Source organism: Aulonocara stuartgranti, assembly GCF_965226115.1.
Source record: "Aulonocara stuartgranti genome assembly, chromosome: 3".
NCBI classification, from domain to species: domain Eukaryota; kingdom Metazoa; phylum Chordata; class Actinopteri; order Cichliformes; family Cichlidae; genus Aulonocara; species Aulonocara stuartgranti.
The window spans coordinates 66,090,320-66,107,690 of record NC_138941.1 but is presented as its reverse complement, the minus strand read 5'-3'; the positions used below and the strand labels follow the sequence as shown (position 1 = coordinate 66,107,690).

Here is a 17,371-nt window from a genome sequence, read left to right as displayed (position 1 = left end):
TATATACATACATATATAAAATAAAAGAAAGTAACTTCCAATAGTGTTAACGTACTACACAGGTCGTTGTAAGTGGGCTAAAGCAGTTAATTAAAAGTAGTCTAACATAAATGTAAATTCTGTAATTTGATTATTTTAATAAACCATGTAACTTGGATGGATTTGATGCTGGCGTGACCACAGTGCACACATCTGCTGTTGCTCACAGTGGTCCAAGGGATCGCTCAGGGAGTTTGTGTGTTCGCTCAGACACATGAAAAATTAGAGGGAACATTGGATATCAGATGTGCTCTGGGGTGAACTTTGACCTGTAGGTATGAGAAAATGAAGCAGGTGTAGCAGGAAGAGAGGACAAGCTCAGGTAAACAAAGTGCTCACAAGCTAAATGACGCAGCTCTCCTCCTCCCACATTTCTGGTTTAACAGAATTGCTTGGAAAAGAAACAGACGTCAGATCAGTCCTTAAGCTTTAACTCTCGGCAGATGTGGCAGGTCATACAGCCCAGTTAAACACACCTTTAAAACAATGAACAGAATCCTTGAAGAGTGTTAATAATTTATAAATCTGACATTTAATCTCACCTGCAGAGACAAACGAGAGGCAGACAGACAGTAAAGTCCAGCAGATAAATGCAGACGTTACAGCAGACATTGCTCCTTCGTTTAAAGTGTAATAAATGTCCAAAAGATGGTGGTATTCTTCAACAATTAAAAAATCCCTGAACTTAAAATCTGATGTATTTTTAAAGAAAGCTGAAAGTCTCTTAGTGTGATACCAGTAATCAGTTAACTTGTTCTTCCGATTGTCCAGACAGACGAATGTTTCTTTCTCTTTCTCTTTACTCGAGTTTACGTAGCGCAGTCTGCAGACCTTTACGTCTTTTTATTGGCCCGGTGAGCGTAAACACTGTAGATTCGTGCCAATAGGAGCGGCGAATCCGAAGTTGCGTCACCCCGCAGCGGAACAGCGAAGAAGCCGGCAATTGAAGAGTCCGCTACTTTTGACAGATGCATCTATGGTCAGAAAGGGTTTGAAGATCACACCTTTTAAGAGATGTGGGAATTATATTGTCAGTACAGCAGCCAAAAGGACAGACCTGAGAAGTTCAGTGATGAGCAGAAGGAGGTCATTCGGAAGGCACACAGTTTTGTTTGTTTGTTTGTTTTTTCACTTTATTTATCACATTTTAGACATACAGTCAAGTTAAACAGGAATCACATAAAAGATGACATTGTGTACAATTTGGAACAAAGAGAGTGACAGGGACAGTGAGACAAAAGTGAGAACAAAAAATAAAATAAATTAAGGGGAACATAAATAAACAAAAGTTAGCAAGAGCCAAATTCAAGTTAGTAGTTTCAAACGGTTACAGATGTTAACAGTCACGAGGGCCTTGGCGTTTTTTGATGAGGAGATTGTCCTTATATATTGTGCAAGTTCCATTTTTAATACAAGAAGTTCAGGCTTTCTGCCGAGGACTATGCTTTTGCTTTTGCCAAAAATAAAACCAAATTTATAAAGAAGAAAGCATCATTGTCCTTGTCTTTAAAATTATAACAGCCAAAGATAACATCCTTATAGTATAGTTGAAGATTAGGGAGAACAGAGTCAGTAATAAACTTGTGGAAATCCTTCGAGAATCCTTGCCGACGACAGTCTCCGCCTGCTTCAGCGACCGTTTTTCCCTTCGATCCTTTTTCTCAGCCCGGCTCCGCTCGCTCTCCGTCTGTAACGGCTGTTCCGAAGCCAGGCTTCGTGCACTGATCGTTACTAGAGTAACTGCTTGCCTGTTCCAACCCATCGCTAGCCTTCGCCGCGTTTGGGTCTAGCCAGCACGCCACACGGGCACACCGAATTACTGTGTTTAATTCGTGCGTTTCCCTCGATCGTGACAGGAGCTCCTGATATGAAGAGAACACTGTCTGAGCGGCGAACAGGTGGGTGGTGTCTCCCTTTCAAACCCGACCCCGTGATCAGCTGATCACTACCTGACAGGAACAAGTAAGTGCTGTGCAGCAGAACAGGGCAGTAAATTACTTAGTTAAAGGTAGTGATATGTGATTAATCTTGGCAAAGTGTGCATTTTTTCCATCGATCGCGGTACTCACAATGAACTGTATTGTTTAGCAACGGCTGACGAGTACCCCCAGGTGTGATCCTTCATTGTGGCCAGGTGATGATGCTGAACTGATAGCTGCATCCCAGTCTGTGGAAGGTATGTGAGATTCAGAGTTAATATACATTGTAGGCTACTGTTTGTACAAAGTCATTATAATTACAAAACTAATTGTTCATATCATTTATAGATTTACTGAAGTCCCAACACTCCACATCTGCAAGTCAACCTCTAAAGCAACAGCTGACAAGCAGAGGTGCTTCCTCCTCCCAGACGTCTGGAACACAGACACAGCTCACCTGTCCAAGGAGTTTGAGAACACTGTACAGTCACAAAACAAATCTACTGTGCAGCCCAAACACCGTGAGTCCACAGAGGCTGCCACACAGTCCATAAAACTTGACACTGTTGGACTCACTAAGTCATCTGCATCCCAGTCATGATCATACAACACAATTACCGTTGTGAGTCATTCACCTGTAAGTGATATTTATTTGAAATCAGACTATTTCAGTTAGAGTGTGTGTGTGCGTGCGTGTTGTTGTAGTATTCTATGTCATATGTGTGTGTTTCAGGTGGAGCTAGAGGGATCGGTGTGTCTCTGGGAAAATCCTAATGGTATCCCATCTGCTGACATTTCCTGGCTTAAAGAGGACACTGAAAGAGGGCTGTTTACTCCTGTTCAGACATACAAGGATGTCACTGGTGTGTTAAAGAGGCGACGGGTGATTAAATCAGATAGCATGTGGTTTTGCCCACCAGAACCTCCTGGCTATGCCAGGGCTGCTGTGCCCAGTGTACAGCTCTTTTTTTCGCAGCCACGTCTTTTTGTGGGGTCCTTTTGGGTATGGAAGTCCTCTCTGAAGTGTCCTCGAGCTGATGAATGTGTGGGTAAAGGACAAAATGTGCACATATACAAGTCTGGCTATCGCCAGGGTAATTTCACATAAATATTTTACTCAAGTCTTCAAATGTAAACGGTAAAACTGCCATCCTTGATTCATATGCCTATTTTGGTCATTTTCCTCTCTTCATTATAGACTTCAGGTACGTCACATCTGTGACGTGTCCAACTGGTACACGATGCTTACTGAGGTCCCGTGCTGTGGACATGTACAAAGGCAGGCAGAAGTGGCGGAGGAGGAAAAGTTGGTCGGTGGCTTGCCTGGGACTCGGCAATTTTATCACAACTCAGGAACACCAAGCCATGTTCCCGGCAATCCTGACTAGCAAGTGAGTAAAATGATCACCACGTTCATTTGTATTTTAAAGGCTATAAGTTTGTTTTTGTAGGGTTTCTGTTGTTGTTGTTGTTGTTTTGTAAAAGTTCTCAATCACTCACTCAATTCAACATCAAGAACTTGGCTGTGACTGTCCTTGAGGGCGCGGTGTGGATACGAATGTTGTGCTCTTTCTGAGAGACAGAACCAAAGGAAACACTATGGTCAAGCTTTGGCAGCAGATACAGGAGAATCACATGTAGGAGTACCTTCAGCGGAAGGACCTGTGCACCACACTCCTAATGACTTTTGCGGAGCCCGGGGGTATCGTCTCATCCTTACAGCACACATTCCAGGCACCACTTCCTCCAAGAGAGCTTCCCTTTGCATGGCTCTTGCACCACACTTTCCTGCTGGCAGAGGCCAGCAATATGAGGGATTACCGAAGCCAGATTCTGTCCACTTTTGGCACAGTGCTGAAAATGGATTCCACCAACAAAGTATGTACTTCATAATACTGTATCACACACGTTTTGTTTTAAAGTCATGAAACAAGCAAGCAGACCTTGCTTAGTCTTGAAAGACACTGGTCTGTTGTCTTCAACAGATATTGGCCACGTATTTGTTTTGTGTGTGATTAGCCTTTGAACAATTTTTATGGACAGAAAGGTATATCTCTGTATTGTTGTGACAGAGGGAATACAAAAGATGTTCATGGTATTGTAATGGGGTTTTTATTATTTAAAATACTATTACATAATGCAAACATTTCCCTTTTTTTTTCTTTTAGGTGGTGAAAAAGCTGTCTGGGGAAGGTCATGGTTCGGAAATGAAATGCTTGTGGAAATGCTTGTGCGTCTGGACATCTTTCACTGGATCCACCGGTTTGATGCAGCCATCCGTACAGAGCCTCATGCAAAGTACTCTGCATTTAAGTCCGCACTGAAGTGAGTCTCTTCAAAACACCTGGTAGAAAAGTCCTCATTTCAAAAGGTTGTTATAATATTAATACAATTTGGGACAAACTGAAGATCACACAAGGTGAAATATGAGCCCACGCCCAGCACTGCACGGACCAAGGTTTTGAAGGGAAGGAGAGACTTGTTGATGCCAGTCTCCCAGCCCCAGCCACCTCTTCCACCTGTGCCACTACTAGCCGTGGGTTTTTATAATCGATTTATCGACTAAAATCGATTCCGGCTTGGATAACGTGAAATCGATTCCTTAAAATCCTGAATCGATTTTTTTAATATAAATTTATTTTGCCCGAAATGCCAGAATCTCAGGTGAAACCTCAAAATTTCAAAAACCACCAAACATTTAAAACAGTAAATGAGAGCAGGTGCACCGATTCTGCACAAAGACGTAAACACACAGCGCGGATCAGAATCAGTGAGATGTCGCCTTTCTCACCTGACGGCACGGACACGGTCGGGGCTGAAAGCCGACAGCTCGCTGATTCTGATCTGTCGGCGGGTCCGCGCTTTGTGTTCACGCTGTTTTTGCACTGATTCTAAAGCTGTTAGTTTGATCTCTCTCCAAACAATATTGATCGAACCAGCAGCAAAAGGAGATCCAAACTGCGCTTCACATAAACATCGTCATGGATTCACTCTGACTTTTACTGTTTTGCTTCCACCACACTTCATGCACATCTGTCTCTCTCACACACTCTCTCTCTCTCTTCTTGTGTACTTCAAGAACAGTTTCTTGTCTAAAAATCTGTTTTCTGCATTATTTTCTTGCTTTTTACGCACACGTCTACTGTTGTTTACAGTGCTGTGGGCTGCTGTTTTTTTTTGTTTTGTTTGTTTTTGGGTTTTTTGGGTCCTTTTACATACTTCCAACGAAAAGAGAACCTTATTTCTGCTGTTCAATACTGAACAAATTTAAACTTTTTAAAATTATGCAAAATGCTGTGTCTCTAATAAAACCGCTGTAACGTCAGAGGTAATGTTCATATGGTGATTAATGGTTTTCTTTCATTTTTGATCTACTGCAGAATATTTTTATAAAATCCCAGGCCAGGAAAAATCACCGTCATATTTTTCTGTGTTTTATCTTCAGCTACTTTGACACAAAGTCATCTGCTTTGACACTTACACCTTTGATGAAGTCTTGCAAGTGTCAGCTTCCTTTTTATAGATACAAAAATATGTAAATGTACTGATCTGAATTATAATATTTCTGACTGTCAAAATTTCCCAGATTCAAATCAAATCGAATTGAATAGAATCATGGATCAAATCGATTCGGGACCTAGTGAATTGGAATTGAATCGATTCTAGAAATCAGTGACGATACCCAGCCCTAGCCACTACCACCAGCACTTGGAAAGACCCCCCCCACAACCTCTACCATCACCAGACCTGTGTCTTCAGTGGCTGCTTCTACATCAACCTCTGAGACTGTTGGGCCCCCCATTCTGCAAAAACATCCCTGCAGCGAGACTATCCCTGGCAATAGTGGCCCTGCTACATCACTCTCTTCCACACTGGCCATAACACCCACCATTACCATACTAGACACCGCAGGCAGGCCTTCAGTCTGGGCAAGGGAAACGCAGTATAAGCGTAAGCTTAAGGATCACCCCATCAGAAGTAGGAGCCAAGGTGTCACGGGTGCAAAACCTCCCCATTTGCAGAATCTGCCGTCAGACAACCCGAGGACATAAAAAATCTAAAAAAAAAAAAAAAAAGAACTTTTCTGCTGTGTAAAAATTATGTCCCCATCAACAGGTCTCAAAAACAGTTTTGAGCAGCTACAAGCACTTTACCTCGATGGTTGACCAGCTTGGGGAGGTTTAAAAGGGTTTTCCATTGCAGAGCAGGACCTGGTGTGGTACCCCATATGGGTTTGCAGGACAATCGACTTTTAGAATGATCAAGACATTCAACTTTTATCTTTTTGTACTCTTTTAAAATACCACTGATTGCAGTTGTTGTTGTTTTTTCCTGTAGTCTTTTACAATACAATGACCTTTAGTTAGAATCAAGTTCACTGATTGATTATACTGCTGTCTTTGTGTTTTACTGTTTCATCCATTTTAATAAAGTGTTTTGCATTACAGTAACAGTGAGGTTGGGCCCCCCTTTGTTTTACAAGAAAAATGTTTTGTTTTCAAAACTCCACTGATATTTGGTAAACAATCAAACAAAAACAATTAAACTGTAATACATTATAGGTAGTAATGAAATATACTACTAACTCGTTTATGCTACGTCCACACCTACAAACGCAGCTGTTTCTATGCATTTGGGCCTTTCGTCCACATGTAAACAGCCTTTCGAATCACCGAAAACTGAGATTTTTTTTTTTAAACTTCTTTTTTGTGTGGAGGAGGAATACAGAGGTCGTCTCGTCACGGAGCGTCAAAGGTATGTGCCTTTTTTCACATCACGCTGTGCGCCACTTTATTGTTTACATGAGCTGAATTGCAGAATGGCAGATAAAGACAAAATATTGTTGATCTGACTATCTTCAGTTTTTACGCGCATACATATACACACACGTTACTGTCCCTACATTTAGAAAGGCAGAGGTGTCACAAAGTAATTACATGTCGTTGTTTTTTTCATGTGTAATAATATTCAACATTGCTATCAATACATTTTTTCAAAAAATGCCTCTCTGTGCAAAATGGGTTCAAAAACATAAACAAATGTAGGATACTGTTTGTCCGTGATTTGAAACGGGGAAACAAATCGTGGCAGGATCAGCCTGATGTTATTTGGATCTGTTGCGAAATCAGTTTCACCCACACAGAGACGGTCATTTTCACAAAAACCTTTATTCATCTTTATTCATCTTCATTTCAGCATGCATCTTCTAGAAGGGGAGACGTGCAAGGCCGGTGTCCCTCTGCAAATCTTCCACTCCTTTGTTTGTTACAGTCAGCTTTATAGAAATGACCCCATCATAAAACCTCCATGGTGTGTTGCAAACTCTGTGTTTGTGTGTGTATGCACGAGCACATGAGTGCCTGTGTGTGTGTGCGTACCCATATGTCTATGTGAGTGCATGTGAGTGACTGTATGTGTGTGTATGTGTGAGTCACGTGAGTGAGTGTGCTTGTAGGTGTGGGTGCGTCGTAACAGTCGAAGCACTGTGTGTGTGTGTCTCTGTGTATGTGACTTCCTGACAGTCATAAAAGTAATCTCCTCACCCAAGCTACAACAACTTCCTTTAGGCAACATACAAAACATAGTTAACATATTACAAACACTGAGACCCCCACTCTGCATCCACTGGGCCATTGGCCTCTTGTTGTCTTACATTTACATTTAAAGTGGAGAGTCTCCTGCAAACCTATTTCTAAGTTATAATAATTATGAGCTTTTATTAAAGGTACAAGCATCAGCATCAGCAACCCCCACCTGTAGCTTCCTGTCTCCTTTTATGACAGACAGACCCCCAGTGTCCATAAATTCCTTTCCCTGCACACAATTACACACACTCTCAGGCCTATAGCTAAGCCAAACTAAAACGCACAGACAAATCCTTTCCTTGTTCCTCTGATTTACTGCTGGACCCTCTTTTCTAAGCAAATTTAACACATTATATTCTAATAATTATTTTCTTGTACTCACAGATCCCACTGTAACTTTACTGTATAAAGAGCTAACATCTCCAAAATGTCAGGAGTAGTTAGTCATTACAAGAAGAGTTTGTGAACTAAAAATCAAGAATGTGGGATACTGTTTGTCTGTGATATCGAGAGCCCAGCACCTGCTCCCAACAGCGAAAACTAATGCTGCAGGGGAGACCTAGGCACTTGTGCAGGTGAAGCCAAAGGGAAGATATGCTTTTCTAGTCTTTGCTTGGAAGGAAGTTGGTTTGGAACCATATTTGTAATCATTTTGCGACTATTTTGCCTTTCACATGTGGACCCTAACATGGTAGCAAAGTGCAACAATGTCTCTCTGTAGAGGGTCAAGAGTTTAGGGTATGCCTTTAATTTTTTCCCTGACAGTACAATGGCATGAATAATCCTTCACATTTTACCAGTATAAATATAAAACAATTACATGGGGGCAACATAAAAGAGTCTCTTATGACTAGTCAGTCTGCCCCAGGGCAGCTGTGGCTGCTGTGGCTAGCTTGTCTCCACCAGTGTGTGAATGTGAGTGTGAATGAATAGTGGAATTGAACAGCGCTTTGATGTTTTGAGACTATAATGCAATCCATTATAGTAATTACACATAATAACGCAGAAGAAAAGAAAGCAATTCATTCTCAATTGCTGTTGATTTCAGGGGATTTTCCAACCTGTTTTGGTTCAAAAGAGCCAAAGCAAAATCATCATCAATGTTGGAGTAAAAATTAGATGCTTTTATTGTATGTGCACTGATAATGCTTACTGTCATGTCATTGTAAACAATTGCCACATTGGCGTATGCGGCCAAACGGAAGAAGACAGTCTATATTCTTAGCAGCATGCACAGCGTGGTTCAGACTGATAACACTACCAAAAGGAAGCCAAACACTGTCACCCTTTACAACAAAACAAAGTGTGGCGTGGATGTGATGGATGCCAGGATTGTGAGTGATTGCTGAAAATGTTGAAATGTATTCACTCACTTTTTATTATTATTTGTAAATATGTGTGCAAATGGTTGGTTTTTTTGTACTGTTTTCATCAATAAATCTCAGCAACAAACGACATACACCCATGTGTGTTGATTTCTCCCTAAGATGGCAAACTGAAACACTCCAAGTTGGTGACTTTTGGAGATTTATTTCCCTGGATGATTGAGAATGCTTCAAGATGAAACACAAAAGGAAGTAAGTTCACAGCTTTTAGCAGCTCCCCCACCCCCTCAATCACACACCCCCACTCCCCTCCCTCCAGAATTCCCAGGTAACAACCTAATATACATATGAATGACTAGCCAATTTAGCTTCCACTTGGCTGAAGCTAAAGCTTAGCTAAAAGCCTACCAGCCATTTGACTGCTCTCCGGCTTTTAAAGGTAGAACGTTAGAAGCCTGGGACTCCTAGTCCACACCACGTTTTGGTCTGCGTTTGAGTCTGCAACACATACGGTCTGCCCCAGCCAGACTGTGACAGCTTGTTTCATCAGGCTGTTCAGCAGAGTTAGCATGAAGGAAGGAAATGTGATGATTGGAACTCAGGTGGCCAAGTAAGAAACACAAACAGTCCAGCACATGGGGAAAGCTTTTATCCTCAGTGATGTGCATGCCTGATGTTTACTGAAACTGAACGCGGCCTTCATCTGCTGCTAATGACCAAAGACTTTGTGTCATTCCTCACTGACTCAAGAGTAAAAACAGATGCTGAGACATACTTGGCCGACTGTTCAGCCGTACAATCTGTTCCAGTGGAAATGTTTTTTGTTGACAAACATGCACAATAAATTACTTTCTATTCAGCCTCAAAGGGAATCTGTTTCAAACCCACATGTCACACATTTCCTTTAATTTGTAGGAACAGTTTGTAGCACTGAGAACAGATCTTCCTCGGCAGTCAGTTTCCCACACAAAGCGACGTCACACAGAGGAAAGGCTAGCATATGTGTTAAAATGAATTAACATTGCAGAAATACACATACCAATTGTACAGGTGCTCAGTCTGGTATTTGAGTACCTTACGCCTAATAGAGCAGTAGACTTATGATCTTTAACTGTATTCTACAGTTTAAGCTTTTCAATGTGGTTATTATGTTGCTGTTTCCCTTAGTGTGATCCAGAGTAAAAATCCAGCATTTCCTGTGGGAAGTCATGTTGTGAGTACCAGCGGGTGGAGAACCCACACACTCAGTGATGGGACCGGCCTCACTCCCATCCTGTCTGAGTGGCCTAAAGATGTGTCCCTGTCTCTGGGTGCCATGGGGATGCCCGGGTAAGAAAGATTTAAGTAATCTGCATGGATCATGGTCACTTTCTATTGGACGCTAAATCATGGCAGGATGTTCTGACTCTTCCAGCAGTTATTAGGTTGCAAACTGCAACCGAATAAAAGAATTAAAAATCAAAAAATAAGTAGACAGCAAGTGGACAAACCCCAGATGCTTTGTCCTGCTGATGAGCTGAAGCAGAGTTTCTAAGCAGTGATTTTTGTGGATATAAGTAATATGGCAATCAAAGAGGCAACAGCTGGATTTACTGTTTCTGTCTCTCTGCAGACTGACAGCTGTTTATGGGATAGAAGTAGTGTTGGGACTCCAGAAGGGTGAGACCCTGCTGGTGAACGCTGCAGCTGGAGCAGTGGGCTCCGTGGTGGGACAGATCGCCAAGATCAAGGGCTGTAAGGTGGTGGGCTCGGCAGGCTCTGATGCCAAAGTGGCTTACCTCAAAGAGCTGGGATTTAATGAGGCCTTCAACTACAAAACTGTGGGTTCCCTGGAGGAGGCTCTGAGGAAGGCTTCACCTGAAGGATACGATTGCTTCTTTGAAAACGTGAGCTTTCTTTATACATGTATTTCTTTTGCATATTCAAAATATATTTATAATATATTTTTAAATGTATTTTAACGCATATATTTTTTGGGCATTTTTTTAATATTTTGAAATATATTTCAAAATATATTTCAAAATATAAAATATATATATAAAATATATTTCAGATGAAACCATAGTGTCCTTTGATGTAGTCTCTCTCTTCACTTGCATACCCACCACGGAGGCCGTGGAGACCGTCAGAAAACGACTACAAGAAGACAGCTCCTTGGAAGACAGGACCAACTTCACACCCGATCAGATTTGCACACTGTTAGACCTCTGCCTCACCACTACATATTTCAAATACAACGAAGGCTTTTACAGACAAAAACATGGCTGTGCCATGGGCTCCCCCGTGTCACCTATTGTAGCCAACCTTTACATGGAGGAAGTGGAAAGGAAGGCTCTTGGCTCTTTCAAAGGAAGAGTACCCAGCCACTGGTACAGATATGTGGACGACACCTGGGTCAAAATCAAGACACAAGAAGTGGAATCCTTCACTGCGCACATTAACGCTGTGGATAAAAACATCAAGTTCACCAGGGAAGACACAAAGGACAACTGTTTGCCTTTCCTAGACTGCGCTGTGCACATTGAAGAGAACGGCAACCTCAACATCGAAGTTTACCGGAAGCCCACACATACAGACCAGTACCTCCTGTTTGACTCCCATCAACCTCTGGAACACAAACTTGGAGTAATTAGGACCCTACACCACCGGACAGAACATGTTCCCTCTAAGCCTGAAGGAAAGAAGAAGGAACACACACATGTAAAGGAAGCACTCAAAACGTGCGGCTATCCTAAATGGGCGTTCTTAAAGTCAGCAAAGAGGCACAGAAAAGAAGACCAGACACCAGCGAGGGAGGATAAGAAGGACAGACGCAACAACATTGTCATCCCCTATGTAGCCGGTGTATCAGAAAAACTCAGGAGAGTTTTCTCCAAGAGTGACACCCCTGTGCATTTCAGACCCACCAACACGCTCAGACAAAAACTGGTTCACCCGAAAGATAAAATGCCAAAACACACCAGACAATTACATTCACGCTCTTTGGTTCTGTCCACCAGTGCAGAAGTTTTGGCGCGAGATATGTGAAGACTTATCAAAGTGTCTGAAATGTAACATTCCAACTTCCCCCTTAGTGTGTTTGTTGGGCAGCTTAGATAATGTCACTTCAGAAAACAATATAGCCCATATGGTTTTCACTGCCCTATGCATAGCCAAGAAAACTGTCCTCATGAACTGGAAAAATAAAAACAATCTTAATTCTAACCAATATAGAAATTATCTATTAGATTACATTAGTTTTGATACAGCCTCGGCCACCACATCAGATCAATTGCTCTGGGCTCCTTTGATCGGCTCCATCACCTAGTGGGGGTGGGGGGTCATAGTTTGGTCCCGCCTTCAATGTTGTGATTGGTGTGGGGGCAGGGACAGGCTTAGGGCGTCGGGGGGTTCCCCGGAGGCATCTTCCTTGGGGGGCTCAACCCGGGGTAGCGGTCATGTCCGGTTGGGGGCTCTTTTCTGACCATTTCCTCGTGGCTGCGTGCAGCGGGGCTAGGGGAGTGTCTGTGATGACGGACGTGGGTTACTGACCTGGTAGCCTGTCTGCCCCTGGGTGGGTCCGGGATGGCGCAGGGTGCCGCCGGTGTGTCGAGCCGCCTGTGGGGCTCTTCAACCGGTGGGGGAGATTGTCACACCTTGCAGGAGCTTTCCTCCCCTCAGGAACTCTCTGCAGGAGGGGGAGATACAGGAGAGGTGGAGGAAGATCTCAGCCTGGGCGTCTTTTGTCTCATGTAGTCTGGAAGACGAGTGGATGGTGGGGTGGGTGCAGTTTTCTCTGTGGTGGGGTTGGGTGGACTGTCCCGGGCTCTGTGGGGCCGGGGGGCGCTGCTGCGCTGGGCCCCGGTCTGGATGGGCCTGGGCCCCCCTTTTCCCTGGCGGGTCGCGGAGTGTGGGAGTGCCTACTGGGGTCAGCGGGGGAGCTGGCCCCAGGGAGGGGTCACCTGCCCCTCCCTTCCTTCCCTCCCCATCTCCAGCTGCCTCCCTCCTCCCGCTCCACCACAACCACCCACACATGCAGGGCCTTGGAGTATGGGTATGTCACCAGGGTGCAGAGGAGGCTACCCCCCCCCCCCCCCCCCTCTGTCCCCTTCTGGCTGCCTCTGCCTCAATTTTATCCCACAACTTAGACATTCACATTACTCACACCCTCATTACACATACATATAGGATCTTGGGGGTGGGCACAATACACGGAGTCCAAGTTACCATCAGGGTGTACACCTCACCCCTGGCATCGTTGCCCACCTCTCAATTTTAAATACACGTAGACATTGAGGGCTAACAGGAGGGACTATGCGCTTACCTGCTGCTCTCTGGCAGGTAGCTCCATGCCCTCCTGGGTTTTAATTGCACCTTAGAACACACATGCATCAACACTACAATGAGCGGGTGGAGGGAGGTTTGGAGTCTTCTCTCACCCCCGTTCTCTGCGGCCTGCTGGAGCGGGGGGGCTAGGAGGAGTTGGCCGTCCGGCTGCGGTCTGGGGTGTGGGGCCTCCCTGCTGCTGCGGAGTCGGGGCGGTCTGCCTCTCCCCACCGCAGGGAAAAGGGTAACACCACCTGGGTCTGGGTGCGGTTCCCCCCTCCAGGGGCAAGGGTACCTAGACCCGGTTTGTAGAGTACGCTTGGGGAGTGTGATCGTGTATACAGCGTCTCTTTATGTCTGTCTCCACGTCGGTTGAGTGTGAAGTGCACATGAGAGCATGAGGGTGGGAATGGATGTTTGTGTCTGTGTGTGCCTGTATGTTTGTGTCTATATGTCAGGTTGGGTATCAGACGCCACCTCTCTGGGGACATCTCGGGCCTTCCAAGGTTTGGAGGCCTTTCTCCACCCACCACCACTTCCCCTGCCGGTGGCGGACTCCCTCAGGTGTCGGTGCGTTGGTGGTTCTTTGTATCTGGGGGTGGGCGTCCGGGTACACACCGGCTCACTCCTTGGCGGCCGCTTATTGGGGCTCGCTCGGGCCATTTCGGAGGTGGGGTGCCCCCGGCCTCTCGGCCTGGGGCTCGGTCACTCAGGCACAGCTGGCTGCCGGCGGAGCTCACGGGCGCGTCACTGCAACTCCCCCTGGCTTCTGCTCCGCGGCTGCTGAATGAGCCCTCATCTGGGACTCTCCTTAGCTCTTACTGGGACAGTGGCGCAGCTGCCCCTCTGTGGGTCTTCCTTGGTCTCTTGTGTTCTGGGGGCCTCTGGATGTCTGGAGTTTTGATCTCCTCCATACCTGCTTGATACCATAAAGGACAGGGCTGTGGCTCCCCACACTCCCTAGCAGATCATTACATGGAGAAACCTTTGGAATGCAAGCATGCTGATCCACACAGGTATGCACACAGGTGTACACATGGGTATTCACAGACGCGGACTACAGCTTTCTTGGCTGCTGCCTCAAAGCACACTGTGCGCTGTCTATCTTGCGTACTGCACAATATCGTTTATTATTTAGTAACTATTGATATCTATGACTAGCTAGTTTATTGTGATGGTGCTTTTTTTTTTTTTCTATTATTATGTTGCTCTTTGTTGTTTGCTGTCTCCTCTGTTTTTTCTTTTTCTTTTTTCTTTCTCCATACAGGTGACCCAGGAGTTTTTTTTTTTGTTGTTTGTTTTTTTTTCTCTCTTCCCCCCCATTCTCACCGTCTCTTCTCCCCTTTGGTTTTCTTTCTTTCTCTCCCCCTCTTTCTTTCATTCTTTCCCCCTGTCCTATCCCACAGTTATGTCTGTCCCGTTTGCAACTGAAAATAAAATAAATTCATAATTATAATAAAGGTCAACCAAATGGACCAATATGGCAAGGCCATGATGATCCACTTGGTAAAATAAATCCGCTTGGCATCTTTCTTGGCCTCAAGACAACAATTCTGATGGCTATAGATCCAAACGGGACAAAAAAAAAAAATGCCAAAACACAGACTTAACAATGTGGTGTATGTGTAGCGCGCGGGGACACTAAAGCGGTCGCGCCAGAATGTCACGCTAAAAAGAAAGATTCTTTAAAATACAAGGGGGAGCAAGCGAGTCAGATACCACGGGCACAGAGAGGAAGCAGGTCTGATCAGAAACAGTTTATTACTAGGCCAGGGAGCACATATAAAAACACTCTTAAAATGTACGTAATAAAATGTTTGCTCTCTACTAAAAACAATTCTAAAACCCGTAAAACTACCATTTTCTACATTCACTAACCTCCCCCCCCCCCCCTGCTATAATTATGCCACATGTTCATTATGGGTAAACCTCTGACCTGCTGCCAATCACACGCATTGTCTCTTACTGTTGCCGTTCCATGAGGTCAGGACTGGGTCACCTCATCACACTCGCCATCTCGCATTAACCTTCCAGTCTGGGGCCTCTCTGCTTCAGTGCTCAGCTAGCCCGTTTTTAAAAGGTCTTTACACAGCTGATAGGCCACCTCTGGACACACCCTTGCCTCAGCAGGTGGTCCCTATCAGCTAATTCGTCCCATGTGCAGCCAGTCCACAGTGGATAAAAACCATGTCACATAAAACACTAAAAGCCATGCAATAGAAACAGAATAAAACCATGCAAATAAAACAACACTCATATATAAACACTAAAAATCAGAATAAAAACAATATACAAGATAAATACAAATTTCCACTGTGTGACATAAAAAGATAACAATGTTCAGACCTCTACATTGGAGAGACCAAACAGCCACTTCACAAGCGCATGGCACAACACAGAAGAGCCACCTCCTCAGGACAAGACTCAGCAGTCCATCTGCATCTTAAGGATAAAGGACACTCTTTCGAGGATGCCAATGTTCACATTTTGGACAGAGAGGACAGATGGTTTGAAAGAGGAGTGAAAGAAGCCATCTATGTCCACTGTGAGCGACCATCTTTGAACAGAGGCGGGGGTTTACGACACCAACTCTCTGCCATCTATAATCCAGTTTTGAGATCCCTTCCCAGACGCCTTAACACCCACTCACATCCTGGGCCATCTGACCTCAGGAATTCGCATGATAAGGTGGGGCCAGGTTTCACAATGAGCTCACCCGAAACTCTGGCTGATTGGGACCCACACCCAGTTTCACACCTTGGCTCAGGCGATTAGAGGATCATCAGGGGGTCCTTTTGTCCCTCTGTGGGGGGTTACTCCCACTAGGTTTATATCTGGGACTCTCCACCATTTGACCTTAGAACTGAAGAAGCTTCTCGGATGAGAGGTGAAACGTCTTCAACTAACTTAAAGAAGTCCAGACGCTTTTCTTTACAAGCTCCTTTGACTACGATGACCTGGATGACAGGTTCTCAGTCATCCAGGTCTGAGTGCTGTGACAGTCACCATAATCATAACAGATATCAGATCCCGAAAATATGGATATGAATTGTGAAAACATCGTTCAAGTATGGGATTAAATAATACGCTGGAAAAAATAAGATAAGTGTAAATGCTAGTTGATGTAATATGTGGTATAAAAAATATGGTAATTAAAATCGTTTCAATATTCAAAATAAAATATCTATCTGTATCATAAAAACAAAATCTACACCAACAAATGTGACATGACTAAGGGGGGAAAACAAGATAAAAAAAAAACACATGTAAAAAATGTTGTTAATATGTGGACATCCTCGTTTCTGAGGTGCTGGAAGAACGAGTTGGAGACCAGTAGCTGCATGCCAGTTGTTGGCGTGGGGGACTTCAGTGGCATTTATCTATTTATCAGTTTCTCATTTATGAGCTTTGCAAAGTATTCCTTACATCTTCTCAACAAGCTCTCTTCCCTCTTAGTAATCATCTCTATCCTCAATCACTTCAACCTCCTCAGATAATTAATAATTTGTGACCTCAAATTACAAACCAGAGTAAGTGACTGGTTAGATTACAAAAGATTCCAATGTAATCATTGAGCGGGATTTGTGTTTTGGCTCATCTGAAGAAATCAACTGGACTGATCTCTGCATGACTTTTGAAACCACGTTTATCAGGTTAATTCTGTGTGGTGTGGATGGCCATGGTTATAAAACTCTTTGAATAGATCTTTATCAGAAGAGAAAGAATATTCTTAAAGTACTTAAAAACATTGATATTAATGTTCCCAAACATGTTAGTCTGTAGTTTTGGCCACTGCCATCATGAGGTCAAACTACATAACTACATTTAGAAACAGGCTGATGACTGACTGGAATAGCAACTTTTATGTATGTCCACTAGATGGAGCTGTTTGAGTTTAATTACCACACAGTTCCAAGCAGATCATCAGTGATGCTTTCACTGTTTATTCCAGAGTACAATGTTATTAATTAGTTATTATTTTTATTGTGTTTATTGTTGAGTCACATGGATAGTGATAACTGGTAATTTAGACACTAATATTTTTTTTCCTTTAAGTGAAGTTTTATTAATTATTTAATTAATATAAGTTTTGTATTGCAACTATTTTGTCTTCAGAAGTGTGGCCTTTTCTGGAGTTGACTGCATCACAGGGGCTGCACCTTTAATATGACAGGTTAAGAGAAAATTTCTGATCCTA

General features: G+C 43.8%; 2 protein-coding genes across 2 annotated transcripts in view; one reads left to right on the top strand and one right to left on the bottom strand.

The window, feature by feature from the left end:
• LOC309693613 (uncharacterized protein) overlaps window positions 1-878 on the bottom strand; it is a 44,669-nt gene extending 43,791 nt beyond the window's left edge. The window contains exon 1 of the mRNA XM_082513003.1: window positions 582-878. Coding sequence (XP_082369129.1) covers window positions 582-651 — 70 coding nt within the window. The 5' untranslated portion in view covers window positions 652-878. The remainder of the gene's footprint in view (window positions 1-581) is intronic.
• Window positions 879-9,418: 8,540 nt separating this feature from the next.
• Window positions 9,419-12,364, top strand: LOC309698814 (prostaglandin reductase 1-like; the record flags this gene model as incomplete). Its single annotated transcript, XM_082521512.1, has 4 exons — window positions 9,419-9,478; window positions 10,036-10,197; window positions 10,481-10,754; window positions 12,356-12,364. Exons 1-4 carry the CDS (start codon window positions 9,438-9,440, stop codon window positions 12,362-12,364), a joined length of 486 nt encoding a protein of 161 aa, XP_082377638.1. The 5' UTR covers window positions 9,419-9,437.
• Window positions 12,365-17,371: the final 5,007 nt, after the last annotated feature.